The 20,832-nt window shown below is 38.0% G+C and overlaps 2 protein-coding genes across 3 annotated transcripts; one reads left to right on the forward strand and one right to left on the reverse strand.

Annotated features, from left to right (window-relative positions):
* Positions 1–8,169: 8,169 nt before the first annotated feature.
* On the forward strand, positions 8,170–15,406 carry LOC115987442 (UDP-glucuronic acid decarboxylase 5). 2 transcript variants are annotated; one of them, XM_031110983.1, is made up of 14 exons: positions 8,170–8,446; positions 8,726–8,772; positions 8,950–9,072; positions 9,858–9,944; positions 10,142–10,229; positions 10,810–10,901; positions 11,662–11,726; positions 11,802–11,890; positions 12,610–12,687; positions 12,820–12,913; positions 13,361–13,427; positions 13,521–13,584; positions 13,683–13,723; positions 14,858–15,406. In XM_031110983.1, the coding sequence occupies exons 3-14, from the start codon at positions 8,980–8,982 to the stop codon at positions 15,041–15,043; spliced, it is 1,044 nt and encodes a 347-aa protein (XP_030966843.1). In that variant the 5' UTR covers positions 8,170–8,446; positions 8,726–8,772; positions 8,950–8,979; the 3' UTR covers positions 15,044–15,406. The 2 variants fall into 2 exon arrangements, with proteins under 2 accessions (XP_030966843.1, XP_030966850.1); XM_031110990.1 differs by lacking the exons at positions 8,170–8,446; positions 8,726–8,772; positions 8,950–9,072 and adding an exon at positions 9,334–9,606.
* A 1,319-nt stretch (positions 15,407–16,725) lies between these two features.
* On the reverse strand, positions 16,726–19,152 carry LOC115987456. Its single transcript, XM_031111000.1, has 3 exons — positions 18,974–19,152; positions 18,821–18,863; positions 16,726–17,046 (listed from the first exon to the last, which is right to left on the reverse strand). The coding sequence occupies exons 1-3, from the start codon at positions 19,092–19,094 to the stop codon at positions 17,043–17,045; spliced, it is 168 nt and encodes a 55-aa protein (XP_030966860.1). The 5' UTR covers positions 19,095–19,152; the 3' UTR covers positions 16,726–17,042.
* Positions 19,153–20,832: the final 1,680 nt, after the last annotated feature.

Here is a 20,832-nt window from a genome sequence, read left to right on the forward strand (position 1 = left end):
ATTGACAATGACCTTGTTAACAGCTTCAGCCTGCCCATTGCCTTGCGGATAAGCTGGAGTGGAATACCTGTTTCTTATTCCCAGCTCTGAACAGTATTCCCTGAAGGCATTGCTATCGAACTGGAGCCCATTGTCCGAAACAAGAGCTCGTGGAATACCAAATCGCGTAACAATATTCTTCCAGACAAACTTCTTCACATCCACGTCCCGGATGTTCGCCAAGGGTTCAGCTTCAACCCATTTAGTGAAGTAGTCCGTGCCGACGAGCAAGTACCTCTTGTTTCCTATAGCTTTTGGAAAAGGGCCGACAATGTCCAGTCCCCATTGCGCAAAAGGCCAAGGGCTTGAAAGAGGGTTAAGAACTCCTCCTGGCTGGTGAATATTCGGGGCGTATCTTTGACACTGGTCACATTTCTTAACATACTCTTGCGCCTCTTTATGCATATTTGGCCACCAATAACCCTGCGTTAGTGCTCGGTATGATAGAGACCTCCCTCCGGTATGGCTCCCACAAACGCCCTCATGTAACTCTTCCAGGATTGATTCCGCCGTCTCAGGAGGCACACAGAGCAAATATGGTCCAGAGAAAGACCGTCTGTACAGCTTCTTATCCTCAGATAACCAGTACCGAGGTGCTCTTCTTCGTATTTTCTCGGCTTCCACCTTATCCTCGGGCAATGTGTCATTTTCGAGAAATTTTAATATAGGGTCCATCCAGTTTGGCGATGGACCAACTTGACGGATTTGGCGAACCTCCTTTTCTGGTGAGGTGGGAGTACACAAGTCTTCGACGACAATTACCCGAGGGAGATTTTGTACTGAGGAAGTGGCGAGGGTCGCCAAAGAATCAGCATGGGTATTCTCCCCTCGTGGAATATGTAGTACGTCAAAAGATTCAAACTCAGCTCGCATTCACCTTACTCGGTCCAGGTATCCTTGCATCCTTGGGTCTCTGGCCTCCAACTCTCCGGTTACTTGGCCGACAACCAGCCTTGAGTCCGAGAGCATCTTCACCGCCTTTCCACCCATTTTACGGATCATGCTCATTCCCATTATCAAAGCTTCGTACTCTGATTCATTGTTAGTAGCTGAGAACCCTAGCCTTAATGATTTCTCTATGATGACTTCTTCAGGGGATATCAAAACCAATCCCAGTCCAGCTCCCCGTTGGTTGGCAGCCCCATCCACGTATACCTTCCACTCCGGCCATCCTGACGCGGATATTGCGCCAACCGCTTTCTCATCCATGTGATCTCGATTCCTACTAATCTCCTCAGGGCACTCAGCGAATTCAGCTACCAGGTCGGCAAGAACTTGACCCTTCACAGAGGTGCGAGGCATGTATTTGATGTCAAAAGCACCCAGAATCGTTCCCCACTTGGCTATTCTGCCGGTATAATCAGCACTTCTAATTATGGATTTGAGGGGTAATTGGGTCAAGACAACTACAGTGTGAGCTTGAAAATAATGCGGAAGTTTACGTGTTGCATGGACGACTGCCAGTATGGCCTTCTCTAACGACAGATACCTCACCTCGGCTTCATGGAGGGATCTACTCACATAATAAACAGGCTTCTGAACGCCCTTGTCTTCTCGCATCAAGACAAAACTGACGGCGTGAGGAGCTACCGCCAGATAGGCATACAACACCTCGTCTACTTCAGGGCTAGACATGATAGGTGGTTTAGATAAATAGTCCTTCAGCCGCTGGAACGCCTCGGCGCACTCCTCGGTCCATTCGAATCCCTTCCATTTATGTAACAGACGGAAAAAAGGACGACACCTCTCAGCCGACCTGGAGATAAATCGGTTCAAAGCGGCAGTCATCCCCGTCAACCTCTGCACCTCCTTTGGATTTCGAGGCGCTTGTAAATCGTTAATGGCCCTAATCTGATCTGGGTTCAGCTCAATTCCCCTATGGGTCACCATGTACCCCAAGAATTTCCCGGAGCCTACACCAAAGGAACACTTCGAGGCGTTTAGGCGCAACCTATGCTCTCTCAATATCCCGAAGATATTAGTGAGGTCCTTCACATGCTCAATCACTACCTTGCTTTTCACCACCATGTCATCAATGTAAACTTCAATGCTTCTGCCCAGCAGTGGCTCAAACATTTTAGTTATCATGCGTTGATAGGTTGACCCAGCGTTCTTGAGACCGAAGGGCATCACCTTGTAATGGTAGTTCCCAACCGGGGTCACGAAAGCGGTCTTTTCTTGATCATCGGTGGCTAACGGAATCTGATGGTACCCCTGAAAGGCATCCAAGAAACTCATCCTAGGGTGGCCCACAGTTGCATTCACCAGCTGGTCAATCTTCGGCATAGGAAACGGGTCCTTGGGGCATGCCTTATTAAGATCCGTGAAATCCACACACACTCGCCATTTCCCCGTCTTCTTCTTCACCACCACCGTATTGGCCAACCATTGGGGGTAAAAGACTTCCTTGATAGCCCCAGCCTGTTTCAGCTTAATGACTTCACTCCTGACCGCTTCGGCATGCTCCTTTGACGGTCGCCGAGGGGTCTGTCTCCTAGGGGGAATGGCAGGGTTCACATTGAGCCGGTGACAAATGAAACTTGGGTCTACTCCTGGGGCTTCATACGGGTCCCATGCAAAAACGTCCACGTTGGCCCGAAGGAACTCCAGCAAACTCGCTTTCTCTTGCAGGGGCAGCTTAGCCCCTACCCGGAAAAATTTTTCTGGATCATCAGTGACGATCACTTTTTCCAGATTTTCACACTCTACCCCATTCGTTAGTACGTCTATACCCGACGCTGGGGGCTTTAATTGCTATGAATCATTATCGGCAGTAGCCGAGGTTTCTGCCTCTGGCCGATGCCGAATGGCCGCTACTTGGCATCGCTGAGCGACCGATTGGTTCCCCACTATCTCCAGGACTTGGTCTCCGGATGGGTACTTCACTTTCTGATGCAGGGTGGACGAAACCGCTTTAAGTGTGTGAAGCCAAGGTCTACCCAGGATGGCCGTATATGGAGAATAAACATCTACAACAATAAAATCCACCTCCACCACCTCCGTGCTTGACTGCACGGGCAACCTGATTAGTCCCATAGGAATGACCAACCTTCCCTCAAAACTGACTAGAGGGGAAGTATAGGTTGTTAAATCCTCCTGTGTCAAACCTAGCCCCTTGTACAGATCCGGATACATTACATCCGCTGCGCTCCCCTGATCAACCATTACTCTTCGGACATCGTAACCACTAATCCTCAGCGTGACCACCAAGGCATCCTCGTGGGGCTGTATAGTTCCAATCAAATCCTCGTCTGAAAAACCCAAAATCAAAGGGACACGCCTCTTGGCCCTCTTCGATGCTTGAGAGCGATCCTCAGCGGGGAATCGGGACACCGACAACACTCTCGTGGGGCAGGAACCAGTCCTTCCCGGGGCCGCGAAGATGACATTGATCGTCCCCCGGGGGAGCCTTGATGAAGCATCCCCCCGCACCTTAGAACCTGCCTGGCTTCCCCTTCTGCTGGAATGGTGTAAGAGTTGCTTCAATTTCCCTTCTCGGACCAATTGCTCCAAATGGTCCCATAAATTCCTACAGTTGTCTGTTGTGTGTCCATGGTCTTGATGGTAATGGCAATACAAACTCGGGTTGCGTTTTGTAGGCTCTCCCGCCATCCTGTTCGGCCATTTGAAGAATGGCTCATCCTTTATCTTTTCCAATACCTGCTGGACAGGCTCCCGAAACACCGCATTAACAACCTGGGCGTCCGCCGAGGTTGGCTGCACAGCGAAATCCCTCCTTGGTCGGCTATTATTATAACGATCCGACCTGAAATCCCTTCTCTCCTGTGGTATCGCTTTTGCCTTTCCCTTCCCTTGAAGTTGATCCTCCTCTATTCTTTTGTACTTCTCTATTCTATCCATCAACTGGCGCACACTGGTGACAGGTTTGCCCGTCAAGGATTTCCTCAAGTCGTGGTCAGCTGGGAGACCTGCCTTGAAGGTGGTTATAGCCACAGCGTCATTTTTCCCCCCTATCTCATTAAACATTTCCCAGTACCTATCCGAATAGCCCTTGAGAGTTTCGCCCTCTCGCATGGACAAGGTCAACAAAGAGCCCAGAGGCAAGGGAGTTCTGCTGCACGTAATAAAGCGAGCGCCAAAAGCTTGGGTCAGTGCTTTGAAGGATCCAATAGAATTGGCCCTTAAACCATTGAACCATCTCATCGCCGTCGGACCCAAACTCGACGGAAAAATTTTGCACATCAGAGCATCATCCCTGGAATGAATAGCCATCTTCTGGCTGTAATAACTTACATGTTCCACCGGATCCGAGTGGCCATCATACAGAGAGAACGTAGGTTGATTAAACCGCCGAGGATGAGTAGCATCATCAATGCCTTTTGTAAAGGGTGATCTGGAAATCTGGCTCAGTGCTTTGTTCATCGCATCATTTCCCAAGCCCCTGCTTGTAGGACTTTTACGCCTCCGCCTATGATGACGCTCCTCCTCGTAGGAGAAAGTCTCACTCTGCGGGGTCCTCGACCTCCGCCTGTAGCTAGCCCCATCCGACTCCCCGGATGATGGTTCGGAGCGAAGTGGTGAACGCTCCCGTCGTACATGGCGTAACTCTCTCTTCAAATCCGCAATCTCACGTTGCAGGTCCCCATCATACTTCGCATGGGACACGTGACTCTTCCCGCGTGTACGGGTTCTCGTGGTATGAGTGGTATGCATGCTCCCCTCCTGGACTTCCCTCCGCTCGGGACTCTTTCGAGGACCACCGCGCTGAGAGCCCCTTGACTCCGCCTGATGCGGGCTAACATCACCCTGATGCAGCCCTGCTGCGGGGTGAGGCGGTTCCACTCCTTCCATCGAAAACGTTGTATTAGAGGTTATACAAGCTAACACAAGCTCTCCCCACAGACGGCGCCAATTGTAAGGACACGATTTGGTGACGAACCTAACAGTATTGGGTTCACACGTAAAAGGCCCAGACAATACAATTTTTAGAGCGTGGGTGTAAAGAACTAGGTTAACTATAGCATTTCCCTCCAAGATTTCCCTTAAACCAGTTTCAGGTACAGGGTCGGTCTCACAAATATTTTTCTTCGGTGAATAATACCACTTTCCCTTCTTACTTTCTTCTCTCTTCTTTCTCTCTATTTCTTCGTCCTCCTCTTTTCCTCTTTTTTCCCGATCCCCGTTTCAGGTTCTTCTTTTAGTTTATATACTTCCCTTTGCGCTTCATCCTTGCCGCACACGTGTAGGTTGAGTTCGGAGGATTTCTTTCTGTCCCATCTGGCACCTCCTGGAACTTCCTATGGGCAGCTGTAAGGCTGCCTTCCCACTGTTCAGGTATCACCTCCACATTAATGCGGCCAGAGAGTTGGTTGAGAGGTCATTAATGCGGAGGTAGCTGTAGCTTCAGATATTTGTTTGCCTTATCTCTTTCACTTTTAGTCGGCTGCTCTACCATTTGTGATGACCGAATTTGGAGCTCTAATCGTAATGAGCCCACGTCTCGATCGTCCTCGGAAACGATCGTCCTCGGACGAGTTATGCCGAGGACCAGGGTATCCTCGGACGGATATACGATCTCTGATGGGCCGCTGGCCCAACAGTCCTGACCCCATCCTGAACCCTAGGGGCCCATTAATCGAACGATCCCCACAATTACAAATATGGTAATAATAATATAATTAAGGATTAAGGATTGTAAATTGGTTTAATACTTTAATTACATCCTTTTTAAGGGATCAAATTTTTTTTTTTTTTAAAGAGAAAGTTTCAACTTATGGCGTCCACTTCTGATAATAACTCTTTATTATCAGACTAAGACACTAATCAGTTTTTGGTGTAGGCGGGGATTGAACTCTAGATTTCTTATACAACCATCAGAGACTTTACCAGTTGAGCTAACTGGAACCCACTTTTAAGGGATCAAATAGATAGTTTGTGAAAAATGTCAATAACAACTTTTGTGTCCTTAACCCCTTTAATTATTTATAATAAGTTTAAAACCACAGTATAAAATTTGTTGTAATAGCTCTTTATCATCAGACCAAGACACCAATCAGTTTTTGGTGTAGGCGAGGATTGAACCCCAAATCTCTTATACAACCATCAGAGACTTTACCAGTTGAGTTAGCTGGAACCCACTTTTAAGGGATCAAATAGATAATTTGTGAAAAATGTCAATAACAACTTTTGTGTCCCTAACCCCTTTAATTATTTATAATAAGTTTAAAACCACAGTATAAAATTTTTTGTAATGGTTGAGATGATAAATTATTATTAAAATAATAAAATGGTATAACACAAATATTGTGCCTAGTGGTAAGGGTTTAGGCCAACACAACTCAGAACATACATTCGAGTTCCTCATCACGCTACACTGGTCGCCTGCTCAAATAGGGATGGTAATGGGCCAGGGCGGGGTAGGACTGAAGGATGGGGTCTTCGCCCCTACCCCTGCCCTGCCCCTCATGATGGGGAAAATCTTCTTACCCTATCCCTATCCCTTGGGGCCCTGGGTAGCCCTGCCCTATCTCGTAAAACTTTACTTCTTATTAATTTGCTCCATAACTATTTGCATTTTTTTTTTTAATAAAACTTGTTTCATTAAAAAAAATACTTGAAATTACAACTAAATTTATCCCATTAAATCAAACTAATTTTTAGCAAAAACTGAATAATATTATCAAAGTGTTTAACAAGACAATATCATAACAAAAACAAAAATCTCATAGTATAACAATAACAAAATAAAAGCAGAGAGCCACATTGGGTAGAATAAAATAAGATAATATTGATATGTTTATTTGAATAGTATGGTTTTAGGGTATACAAAATTTACACTTATAAACCTTATCAACGCGGAGCGGGAACAGGGTGAGGTAGGTCTAAAAAGTTTTAACTTATCCCCGCCTCACCTCATGATGCGAGGCTAAAATCTTGCCCTACTCTTGTTCTACCATCTTTACAGGGTTGTGAAAACCCACGCAGGACGAAGCGAGGAGGTGCAGGTCAAGCAAAGCGAAATAAAATTCTCGTCCTTATCCTCTAATCATTTTTTATTTACAAAAAAAAAAAACAAAAAAAAAACAAAACAAAACAAAAATATTGTGAAAAAGATTATATAGATAGATATTTATTTGACAGTCTACACCTAGGGCTGTAAATGAACCAAGTCGATAATGAACAACTCGAGCTCGGGTCGATAAAAAACTCATTTATGTTTGTTTGTTTATAAATAAACCAAGCTTGAACCTTAGTTTTAGGCTCGTTTAATAAACAAGCCAAGCCCAAGGAAAAAAAAAATTGTTCACGAACAAGCTCATGAGTTATTAGGCTTGATACAAAATAATTCAAGTATAAAGTCATTTATAAGTTTATGTGTGTTAACTAAATATATTCATTACACATATCTTAATAATGACATGACCAATATAAGACCACTACCTATTACCTTAATTTTTTTTTCCTTAACTCTAAACTGACTAAAAACCACTTTAGATTATAGTTACATTTAAAAATAAATTAAGTGGACCACATATGATCCTTTCTCATTAGCCATTTAAAGTAAAGTTATGAAACATGTTAGTATTTTCTCATTTATAATAATTATAAACAAGTATTTTCTAGTTCACCATCAAAAGTGAATGTATAAATTGTATTTTGAATAACTGTTAAAATTGTAGACAAGGAATAATGAATGAATAAATTTAATCATGTAAAATTTTAATTTGAATAATGAGTAATCAAAAGTAGGACTAGACGAATGCTAAAATGAATATACTATATTTTTTTTTCTTAATTTTAGAGATTTAAGCATTTAATAATGTAATTTTTTAGATTTCAAACTCAAAACCTTGACTTGAGCTTGAGTTTAAGTTTGATTTGACTAATTAATCAAGGCAAGCCAAACTCAAGTTTTTTTATTTTTTCACGAGTTCAAGCTCAAACCTTAATTTTAGGCTTGTCAAAAGCTCAACCCAAGCTTTTAACTTTTCTGAATGAGTTAAGTTTAAACATATGCTGCTCGGCCTTACACCTAAAAATACTCCATTTATACATACAATGGTCAATGGTGGGTCATATAGTAAGAGTACACGTGGCAGAACCCCCAGATACGTAAAGCGTATAAGACAACTCATGCATGAGCAAGAGTATCGAATTCTGTCGTTAACTAGACAAAGTTGCAAGGAACATCCTTCCCACTTACATCGGATGATTCCAATTACATTCCAAAAGCATATTTCTTCTCTTCTCGGTCTTCGACTCAAAACTTGTACTTTCTATTTTTATTTTCCCAATCCGATCCCATAATTATCGCTCACTAATCCCCAAAACCCCACTCCTAAAATCTCACTAATCAACTACTATAAAATTATCTTCTGCTCTTCATTTTGCTAATCCCCAAAACCCTTCAATAAAAGCTAAGCTTGACTACTCTCTATCTAATTAGGTAATGAACAATTTCAATTAAAATTTACATTAAAATGTAGTAGTCTTTTTTTTTTTTAATTAAAAGTTTGGTGTGATTTCTAACTCAAGTTATTGTTATCGAGGAGCAATCATGATGACTTTAAAAACTTTCCTTGATTTTGAAGGCTCTGAATTAAATTTTTTTATTTATTATTTAAAAAAAAAAAACTAGTACTATTTGGTGGAGAAAGTTTCGATTTTTGGATTGGTTATGGTACTATAAATATGTGTCTCTGATCGTTGAATTTTCGTGGATCAGAAGGGTAATTGGGGTCTTGAGTCCATTTCCTCTGAACCAACCGTTAGGTCAGCCTCTTTCTCACTCACTCACTCTCTCTCTCTCTCTCTCCCTCTATCTGAATCGAAAAAATTATGGGCTAATTTTGTTCAAAATTTTGATTTTTGTTGTCTTTGATTGTGTTAATTTTTTGATTATTACAATAATTACAGAGTTTGATTGTTTGGGAATGAAATTGTGTGTAGGCATTGAGTTTTGGAGGAGATCTGAGAGCAATGGCATCTAAGAACAGTTCAAACGGGGATCTCCAAACAACCACTAAGCCACCACCATTGCCGTCTCCATTGCGATTTTCAAAGTTCTTTCAGGTGAGATATTTCAATTTCACTTCTTGGGTCTTTTTTTTTTTTTTTTTTTTTTTTTTTTTCAAATATTCATATGACAGCTATTTAATTATTATTATCAAAACCTTTTGGGGTTGCCTTTATTATGTGATTGTGATTTGTGATATTTCTGCATCTGGGTGGTTGCCTTTTCTTGTTGGCAGTTATTATTTCTGCATAATTACTGTCCATATTGCATTTGCTTTATCTAATATCGATTTGATTTCATTCTTTTTGTACAATTGGATCTGCTGAATAGCTCGGTAACTATTTGGTTTGTCTCTTTGGGGCTAAAACTATAGCTTGAACTAGGTTCAATTTTAGACAAGCTTTTTCTTAATCGTAGTAGGTTGGTGCTTAATGATTGGTGGCTGATTTATCTTATCCTAGAGTCTAATCTGTTAGGCTCTTTACCATTATTAGCTTAACAAACGAGCAGGGGAGGCTAATTAATAAGATCCTGTATTTTGATCAAAGTTCAGGCTTACATCTGTTAAAGCTGAGAGATCATCTCTACCTGTTAAGTATTGGATGGATTGTAATTAGCCCATTTCTTTGGTTTCAACATTACGGTGCTTATGTGCTTTTAAACAGATGTGTGTTTATAACATTGTTTGGTTTGAAATTCTTTCCTTTCACTGCACTGTAGAAGGAAGTTTATAATTGTGTATAAGCAGCCCATTTAACATCTTCATGCATTTTTTATTTTCATTCTTATCAATTAGTTGATTGATCTGCTCTTCAATTTTCACTATCAATGTTGATGACAGTCAAATATGAGAATTTTGGTCACTGGAGGAGCTGGATTCATTGGCTCTCACCTAGTCGATAGATTGATGGAAAATGAAAAAAATGAGGTCAGCATCTTTTCTCATTATCCAGTGTCAGTTTTTGTGTTTATTATGGGATAATTGTGCCTAAAATAAGTTTATGGAAGATTATTATTCTACACATATCTGAGACATGAATACCAACGAAAAGTATGGCTACTGATTTCATTTGTATTACCTAAAACAATGAAGATGACTATGTTCCATAAATTTTTTCTACTCAGGTAATTGTTGCTGATAACTACTTCACTGGATCAAAGGACAACCTTAAAAAATGGATTGGTCATCCAAGATTTGAGCTTATTCGTCATGGTACTTTCTTAAAATTTTAGTATCTTCCAATTGTTTATAATTCTAAGTCTTCCAATGGAAATTCTATGATACTAAATTATTCCTTCTCTTGATACTTAGATCCATAGCAGCAATATGGGTTCAGTTTATGTTTTTTAATGGTTATACACTTTCAGTTACTCCTAAAATACAATCTTGCTAGCATACACTCAATTCTTTTAAAGTGCCACTGTGATCTGTACTTGACATCTCAGATCTAGCTTGTATATTGTCCTCTCTTTGACTAAAATATCAGGCTGTGCCAAAATGAAGCATTGCTGTCCTACGAATAAGTTGGCTAATATCTGCAGCATTTTTTTCAACTTTTTATCCTGTTATTTCCAGTCATGTAGGGGTATTTTACTGTTAATTCAGTTGATTCACAGGCAGAAAATGCAAATCCCGTTATAGGATGAGTGCTAATCACCATAATCATTGTATTTCGTTTTGAACTTATGTGCTTTGTTAGTTTTGCAACAGACTATTGTCCTGTTTCTTTCCCTTCGTGGGATTAATTTGGATGAATATAAATTACACTTTGCTTTTGATTTTTCTTATATAGATGTCACTGAGCCATTGTTGGTCGAGGTTGATCAGATTTATCATCTTGCTTGCCCCGCTTCTCCAATTTTCTACAAATACAATCCTGTGAAGGTGTGTATTATATAAGTTTAATTCTTTTTTTAGATATATATTTGTGTGTATCATCAGTAATTTAACAAGTGTCTGCTTCTTGTCTTTTTCTTGTCAAGGAAGTCCTATATGTCCTTTTTGTTAAACATTTGATGTGGTCAACAACAATTCCTTGCTGCATTGTTTATCTCCTCCCGCAATGTCCTATCTTTTGAACCTATTTCTTTTTCATTTGAAAATGCGAATGAGCTCCAGGCCTCCAGCTCAAATGGCACCTCCTCCCCTTGTACAAGAGCAAGGTGGAGGTTGAGGACATGCGTTCAATGCCTACTGTGTGTGTAACTTACCAATAAATTGATTACAATAAAAGCAATTGGATTTACATCCAAATGACCATTTAATAAATACTTTACTATGAATAGATATGGTGATTTGAAACATCATCAACAATCCTTGGATACTGGCATTCAAGTTTTACATCATTTACCTTGTTATATTATGGGATCTATGTTGATTAATGCCCATGTCTTATAATATTGGTTTTTGTAGTAGAAGTACAAATTTTAGTTGGCATTTTTGAAAGACAATTATTTTGGCCACATTGATGAAAGTAGAGGCAGTTGGAGCATAATTTTTTCCTGAGCTAAATGTACCTTATTGCTTTATCATCTTAAATGTTTGATTTTTATTTTTTTAATGACAAAATCTTCAACCAAAATTTGTTCTAAACTTGTGAAGAACCACTGATTTTTCCTAACTAGTAGTTTTTATACTTTAACAGACAATAAAAACAAATGTGATTGGTACACTGAACATGCTGGGACTTGCCAAGCGAGTTGGAGCCAGGTTGGGGAATTTACAGTCTACTTATTACTTTGATTGGCATCATCAACTAGTTATACTCATTATATCATTGAACAGGATTTTGCTTACATCAACTTCAGAGGTATATGGAGATCCTCTTGTGCATCCCCAGCCAGAGAGCTATTGGGGAAATGTGAACCCAATTGGTAGGTTTTCCTCTCCAATTAATCCTGTGATCCTTTGTATAATCTATAAGGTGGTTACCATTTATCTTATTAGAAATTGTAACTGGAGATGTATCTTCATTGAAGAAAGTAGAAAGATTTTCCTTATTGTCTTAATTTTCTTTAAAATGGCTTTAAATTTTGATCAAGGTATATATACAAATATGTCTACTGTATTTGACATGTACAAAAAATCATGATATCTCTGAGGACTTATGTCAGGCAGATAGTGAACAGACCAAACTTCTTTCCTTGATCATTGTCATAAGCTATGATTTATTATCCAAAATAGCACAAAAATGAAAGACAATATACTAGTGAACTGCACAATGTGATCAGTCGGCTGCCCATTGCTATTGTTTCAGCAAATATCTAATAAGTTCCATAATGTGGAAAAACTTGCAGTAATATACTAGCTATTTAGCAGATTTCTTTGCCATCTTAAACATGTCATGATTGTACTAGATGCATACTAGATGTCTGCATCAATAAAGGATTTCATTGTTATTCTTCTGTGGTCTTCTATTAAACTGTTCTGTATGTATCAAGGCAGAATATGTTACTCCTTTTTTTTTTTTTTTTTCTTTTTCTTTATATTTTTTTAGTCTTTTTTCTGTATACAAATACTTGAGGATTTAGAAAACAAAACAAATTAACAAGAATATACACTCAGCTCAAAATACATGGTTTTTGAATAATAGGAGTTCGGAGCTGCTATGATGAAGGAAAGCGTGTGGCTGAGACTTTGATGTTTGATTATCATAGGCAGCATGGGATAGGTAAATGTATAGCTTTCCTTATTCCAAGGAAATTCTTTTCTTGATTGTCCTTGGTAAAGTTGATGTTAAGTTTTCCTCTTTTTTAAAATAATAATAATAATAATAATTAACTCCCTTTATCTTTTCCATCAGAAATTCGCATTGCCAGAATCTTCAACACATATGGGCCACGCATGAATATTGACGATGGGCGTGTCGTCAGCAATTTCATAGCTCAAGCACTTCGGTAAGCCCTTTGTTTCATTTCTTTGTTGCCTTTCTATCTGACCGTGATAGTGACATTAGTGTGATGCAGAAATGATACAGTTCTCTCATATCGAGGCCTTATAGAAGCCCAAATTAATGTGTTTGATGTGCACGCATGTCAGTAAATATGGAAATCCAAAAGCTGTTTAGTAGTTACATTGTATTCTAAGCCAATGAGCTAGCTCAAATGACACTTCCTTCTCCCATAAGAAGTGGAGGGTGAGGCTGTGGTTCAAAACCCACTGGATGCATGTATAACTTACCAATAGGAAATAAATCTTAAATTTTAAAAACAAAACAAAACTTATATTGAATTATAAGAATTGGTCCATAATATCTTCCCTCAGTGGAATAGTTAAAACCTTTGCCTCTTGACTCAGCAGCTGGTGTCATAACTCTTAATATTTTCTCCCTGTTTCACATGCAGTGGTGAACCCTTGACAGTCCAACTTCCTGGAACACAAACTCGCAGTTTCTGTTATGTTTCTGACATGGTATGCAACATTTCCAATTTTCTTTGTTCCTTGCTGCAATGTATGAATGTGTATCTAGTTATCATACTATAATTATTTGTTAAAATGCTTTAGGTCGATGGCCTCATTCGTCTGATGGAAGGAGAGAACACTGGGCCAATCAATATTGGAAACCCAGGTCATTTTAGAAAGTGTGATCATTTATAGATACATCAGTTCCATTGTAGTTGGTTTTTCATGCATTTCCTAACCTAGATTGTTCTTGTACAATTTCAGGTGAATTTACAATGCTTGAACTTGCAGAGACAGTGAAGGAGGTCAGTTTCTCTTTGCCATTGTTTTTACTGTATAAAATTGTGATATTTAACAAAGTATGAACCAAAGTTTTGAAAACCAGCCCTTACTGCTTGGTTCAACTGGTTTGTCAAACCTGCAATTCAGTCGTTTCTTGAGGCTTCAAAAACAGGCAGATAAAAGACTAGCCAAACCGCAGGACTGGCAGTCAAACCATCTGACTTGCAAAATTGTTTGCGAGTTGAAATGGTGTCGTGGTTTTGGCTCTTTTTAGATTGGTGTTTGTCACTTTTTTATTTGGGGTGCCCTGAGGCCTGAGCCCCCTCCCCAGCCAAAGGATGATGTGCTTGGGGTGTCAATATTAGGAGGTTCTGTTGGGTTTGGGGAAAATGTCAGCCAGTCCTCTCCTTAGAAAATATTGTTACTTACAGTCAGTCACATATGATAAGGTGGATTAATTACAATTTTGATACTGGTTTGTTTGTTTGTTTATATTTTATTGTCTTTTATTTTTCTTATATAAGTTGTGAAAAATAGTTTGAAAATTGTTTAAATCTCTTTAGATAGGTTTTAGTCAATTTTGTTAGTTTTACACATTGATTCTATTTAATCTCATTTCAATTAATTGTATCTCTAGTTAAACTCCAGTTGATGTCATAGCCTTTAACCTTTTTATTTTTTGGTTCTTTAATCAGCCCAGTTTTAAAACATCGGCATGAACATTGTAGTTTGTTTAAGATCATGCACTTATTGAGAAACTGTGAAGTAATTTGATTGCTGCTCCTGGTAAATTTGAATTCTTGGACTCTTGGAGATGTTCTTCTGATTATGAGGCTATAAAAGAGTGCCACAGCCATCTCTAAGTCCAAATCTGGACTTTGTACTTGCAGTAAATGGTCCAAAATGAGTACCATAGTTGTGGTTCAAATCTATCTTTTATAGGTTATTCTGAATCAGCAGTCCAATGGAAGAACTTTTCTAGCATAAAATTTATTCAATCTTGAATCAATATACATCTTGACCAAATATTGCTATTCAGAATGAAGGGATAGTGTAAATAAGATATGGTGATGTTATCAGCCACTTGCTTGACCATTCATTTACTGAGCTATTTTTAGAAATATTTATTATCAATGCTTGACCTGTTTGCTTTGCAGCTCATTAATCCTGAGGTGGAGATAAAGAAGGTGGAGAACACTCCTGATGATCCACGACAAAGGAAACCTGACATCACAAAGGCCAAAGAATTGCTGGGATGGGAGCCAAAAGTCAAGTTGAGGGATGGCCTTCCCCTCATGGAGGAAGATTTCCGACTGAGGCTTGGTGTGGCCAAAAAGAACTGAATCTGTTGCCTGAAATATAGATGCAGGGAGAACTTTTGGCCGCGGGTTTGGCATCAAACGGGGTAGTGCATACACAGTTTTTTCTGTCGGCCTTTTGTACTTCCCTCTGCCTCTTTTCCATTCCATTGTGTTATAATAGAAAATAAGTCATCACGAGTGTTGTCTTTTAATTTTTCGCTATTTTTCTCCTTTTCTTAATTATACCGAGACATGTGGAAGCTCTTAAACTTGGCATTTGCCAATCTTTTGTAGATGACATAATATTGTTCTTTGGTTGAGTCAATACCATTTGCTTCTTGTGATCCCAATTTTGCTGCTACATTGAATAATAAAGGCGTATTGCTGTTGGATTCGGCTATACAAGTTATGTTTTCCTTTTCTTATTCTTGGTTGCCTTGGTCTCTGATTACTATTTATTTTAGTTTCTTGTACACACCATTTGGTTCAGCGGATAAAAAATTAAAAATGAGAAATTTGGACATTCACCCCATACTAGAAACTCTTTTACTACAGTTGCCAACCAAAGTAGCTCTTTGATGTATCTCTGTCAAGATTCTTCCTATGATGCTGGTATAAGAATGCTGTTGCCACAACCCACAAGAATGCTGTCAAAGAAATAAGATTGACCCTTAAAAAAAAGGAAAGTGCATTAAGAGTTTGGAATTAGTTAAGATCATCCCTTGGTATGATTTGTCTCTTTTGCGATGTAACCAGAAGTAAAAAAGCCTCTAACCAGCATTTAATGTATGAAACTATCAATTCAAAGAAATTGCCTCGAAGAGCTTCGTGCTTAGAAGATGTTCTTAAATCTTAAGTTCCATCCAAGGTGCCATATTCACATAGATTATTGCCACCACCGTGTCAAATTGACCATAAAGTTGCAACTTGCCTAATAAAATTGTGAAGTGTCAAATTAATAAAGTCAACACTTGATTTCTTCCAATTCCACGCAAAGATATGTTGGCAAGAAAAAGAACGAAAATCTTTGCTTCGGATGCCAGGAACATCAACTTTGCTACGCACACAATTTGTCTCACAACCTATTGACAAAACAATGTAGACGTGGTAGATAATGGCTTTCACATAAACCTACCAAACACATTTTTTTCTACCACTCACAATTGTTATTTCAGCAAATTATAAAAAATAAGTGACAAGTTCTTCCACCTCTCCCACTACTAACCTCCCCAGAACCAGACAGCATTTATTTTACTACAGAAAATCCGGCGTTGTCTCCTACAAATCTCATGGAAAAATTTTGAATACCACATTTAATTAAAAAACAATTCTTGCAAATTTGGTGAGATGTTACCTCCCCCGATTGATTTGCTAAATTAAGCTCGTCTATTTCACACAATATTGGGAGGAAATATCTTGTTCTCTTAATTTAGACCATCATTTTAGAGCCAAATGGATATTGGAAATATTAGTCCGAAGCAAGGTGGTGAAGGCCAACTAGTTATATACTGTAAGAATCCTATTAAAAATATTAGGGCACTAGAGTTAGATACCCTTCCCAACTTCTGTTATTCTAATTCCACACTGCATAACAAGAATGGAAGAATAATGCTCAAAAGAACCATTCCATCGAAAAAAATTTATAGGCCCCATAGGAAGATATATAGGATGTCAATTGTATGGTTCTCACTTCTCAACCTCAAACCAGACAAATTAACACAACATAATTTTCCCAAAGGAGAATAGATATTGCACTTGACCCTAGCAAAAAGGCTAGAGGACAAATCCATATGAAATTGCTATCACAATAAAACAAGCATCAAGCCATTCTTAAATTTGATCACTTCAAGTGCAAAAGGCCCTTGCCCAATCAACAAAAGTCTTCAATATTATTCATGTCGAAACATCTGCTGGTAAAAAAAAAAATAGAGTATCCCGAACATCTCACTTCTGTTATTACACAATCATAGAAGCAAAAGCAGGAAAAACTCCCCTCTCAAAGTAGGGGTGCAAAGCTAGCATCTATGCTGTCAGTCAGAAGTCACCTACAAAATCAGGACAAATATAAGTAATGAGACTCACCAACGCCACTTTACTTATAAGATTGTAAAAAAAAAAACAAAAAAAACAAAAATTGTCCCATGCAAATATATATTAATCATATCTGACCAATATCACCAGATCAAATCGTGTTATTGACAGAACTTTCCATGGAAAATAATAGGTGACCATATCTAACCCAAAGTATATTTGCCACTACATCCCAAGGGAAGCTTTATGCCATTTGATACTTCACACTACTTATCACTCCTAATTTCAGATAATAGTTGAGTAACCATGGCAGTGGTATGTCATCTAAAGTGAGTAATCTATCATAAAAACTACAGATTGAAGTAAATTAATTAGCACAGACCATCACCATATCAATTTCCAACTTTCAAGTTTAAGCCAAAACATATGTCATCTAAAGTAAAAAACCTATCACAACAGGTACAAATTGAAGTAAATCAATCAACATAGGCCATCGCCATATCAATTTCAAACTTCAATTTTAATCCAAAACATGCGATCATATGCAAGTCCTTCATCAAAAGACATGCCACATATACAAACAAAGAAGAGTACCAGGATATTTCAATGAAGAAAAACTAAAATAAGAATACATGAACATAAACTTCAAGGGACTTCAAGGAAATCACTAGACCTAAAAAGTCTCATACGATGCATATAAATAAAATTGGCAAATAGTTTTAATTCAATTGTTTGAAGTCCTCTACACAATTCATATCCAAGTATTTTCTTTAAATTAGAGCTGTATGTGTATAATTATAGTACAAATGATGCAAGAAATATGCGGAAATAGATATGTCATGTCGTGTCCATGCCAAAAAATCAATTAGTATGAGGTCTGCAACTCATCGTTTTTGCTGCGGAGTGAGTGGAGTTTTCCACGACTGAACATTTTTGATCCATTGTTGGTATAAACCAAGCTAAAAGATAGAGAGATTCATACAAAGATGCACAAAAGTCACCTCAACTAACTGAGTTTCTAAAGTCGCACAAATATACAAGCATGAATTGCTAACAAGGAGGTGGCAGGCCAAGTGTGTCTGGAAACCAGAGCCTCACCCTCCACCTTCCTCTCTTAAAGAGAAACAGGTGTCATTTGAGCTAGAGCTCTTGTTTTAAAGTAAATAACGGAGTTGAAAAGGATGCTCTAATAGTGACAATATAACCAGGCGAGTGCCAATGGCTCCCATCAGTCGCATGAGTGTGTCGCTCACTCTGTGTTACCCCAAACACTATCAGAACATGTTACCCATATGCAGACTTCTAGTGCTGTGCTGCTTACCACAATCAGATACATTCGAAACGCAATAAGCACCACCTTTACCAATTCATAACTCAACTCTCTGCCCGTTTGGTACAGCTTATTTTTGTAGCTTATTAAAAATGAGCTTATTGAACCCAAAAAATAAAACCGGGCTTTTAAAAAAAAGTGCGGTTTTCAGCGACTGAACAAAATGGGCACCAAGTCATGATCCTAACCAATTCAGTTCCACCGCTTCTACGAATTTATATGTACCAGAGGTCCAAATCTTTAATTAACATACAATCATCTCATCAATAAGCCACAATCAATCAATATATATTAATCTTAGGTCTAGATCAATGCAGAACTAGTAAATATCGCAGATTTGAGCTACTTAAATCTGCAACCAAACAATTAATATTTATTCGCAGATTTCAAATATGAGAGATTTCAATTTTAGGAGTTAATATGAAATCTAGGGTTTTGTAGATTGGAGAGTAGTGTACCTCTTGTGCCTCTGAACGAAGGGTGAATTCTTGGCATCTTCCTCTGCAGGTCAAATTAATCGGACGGTTAAAAATCTGGAGCTAAATAAAATGATAATGATAATAACTAGGGATTTTGAAATGGTAAAAAAAAAAAAAAAAATAGATATATACCGGTGAAGCCGAGAGACATCTTGGTGATGATGGCTCCGGTGATGGCAAAGCCGACCAGGAAAGGCCAGTTGCGATTCCACTCGCGCTTGAAGAAAACAGGCCATGGATCGAATTTCGGCATTTCTCTCTTTTCTCTTTCGCTTTCTTTTTTCTCTCTCTTACTCTCTCTTTAGAGTGGGTGGCCACTAGCTATTTGTAGTCCTTGATCGAAAGCAAGAAAAAACCCACAGCTTTTCCGTAATGACAAATTCGGGCTCTAGTTTTTTATTTTGTCATTTTAGACCAAAGATTTTTATGAATTATAACAAGCTCATCCTTTTTTCTTTTCTTTTTTAGTTAGATATTTAAAAATGAGTTCAAATTATAACAATCTCATCATTTTATATACTTTCTAATAAGAAATTGTCACATCAATTTTTTACTTAAAATTCAATACATTTTACTACACCTAATAACATTGCAATAAACTCTTAATTTGGTTGGATTTATATATGTTTATTAGAAACTAGTATGTAAAATAGCCTTATAGCGTATATGATGAAGCTCTCTTTTTCTTTTCTTTTTTGATTTAGTGTCATAATTTTTCATTTATTTCAATTTTTAAATAACATATCCCCCCCCCCCCCCAAAAAAAAGAAGCCTTAGAGCTATCATTTAGAGAGATTAAACTGTTTAGATAATTAAAAAAAGTGAAAAGATTTGCTGCAAACTAAGTTGCAGCAACTCTTGCAAAAATGCACACATGTCAATGCCTCAAATAGGCACATATCCAAACTTATATTTAAATGAAAACTTCTTTGTCAAGATTGAATTTTTCACTAAATAGCCACTTGACATGTGTACATCTTGCAAAAGTTGTTGTAACTTAGATTGCAACAAATCCTTACCCAAAAACAAAAACAAAAAAAGTAAACTATTTTTCAAAGTGAATTGAGAATTTTTTTTTATTATTTAAATTCTTGGATAAGTTTGTTTTGAAAACATGGATTAGTAGGAGAGTATCATATTTTGTAGGGATTTTAAGTGGAGTTGGAGATATATTTTTACCGAGTTGTCCCTAAATTTTGTCTTAGGTCTAGGGGTATTTCTGAATTATAAAAAAATCTAATTCAAAGAGGGAAATTCTATTATAGATAGTACAGATGATTGGGTGTAATTGTGGTTATTCTTAAATATGTGATAAGATGATGTAATATATTGGGATTGGAAAGGTAAAACATGAGTTTTACACTACATCGTTACAGAAATTAATCTCTTTAAAAATAAACATAGCTTCTTTTTTTTAGGGAAAAAAAATAGACATAATTAATAGTTACAACTCCCACTATAAAAATGAACATGACTAGATATTTTTAAAATATAACCATTGGATTGCATATTTTTTAGGTTTTTAACACACATGTCAAATTTTAACACACATGACTAAATTTTAAGAAAGAAACCCAAGGAACAGCATCTAAGGTACAAATTATACATTTTATCTTTATGAATTATTATGAATACAATTTAATCTATAAATTTCTTCAATACATCCATTCAATTTTTTTAATCCAATTTAATAAATTCAACTATTGAACACTTGATTTCAACTTTCCATTCAATTTATATATTGCATAGTTGATAGCATGTAGTAATAATAATATTATTAGTAAATGTAATAATAATAAATTAGAAATGCATAATGGCTAAATAATTATAATTTATAACCAAAAAAACCACCCAAAAAAAATCCCTTGGTAGTACATTACCCTATTGTAAGGACTCAATTTGTAACGATCCCAAACTGGTTTATTGGGTTCAAATGTTAAAGGCCAAAATAATAAATTTATAGAGAGTGGGTTGAAAGTCTGGGTTTTGGT

The sequence above is a fragment of the Quercus lobata genome, chromosome 1, assembly GCF_001633185.2.
Source record: "Quercus lobata isolate SW786 chromosome 1, ValleyOak3.0 Primary Assembly, whole genome shotgun sequence".
In the NCBI taxonomy this organism is placed as follows: domain Eukaryota; kingdom Viridiplantae; phylum Streptophyta; class Magnoliopsida; order Fagales; family Fagaceae; genus Quercus; species Quercus lobata.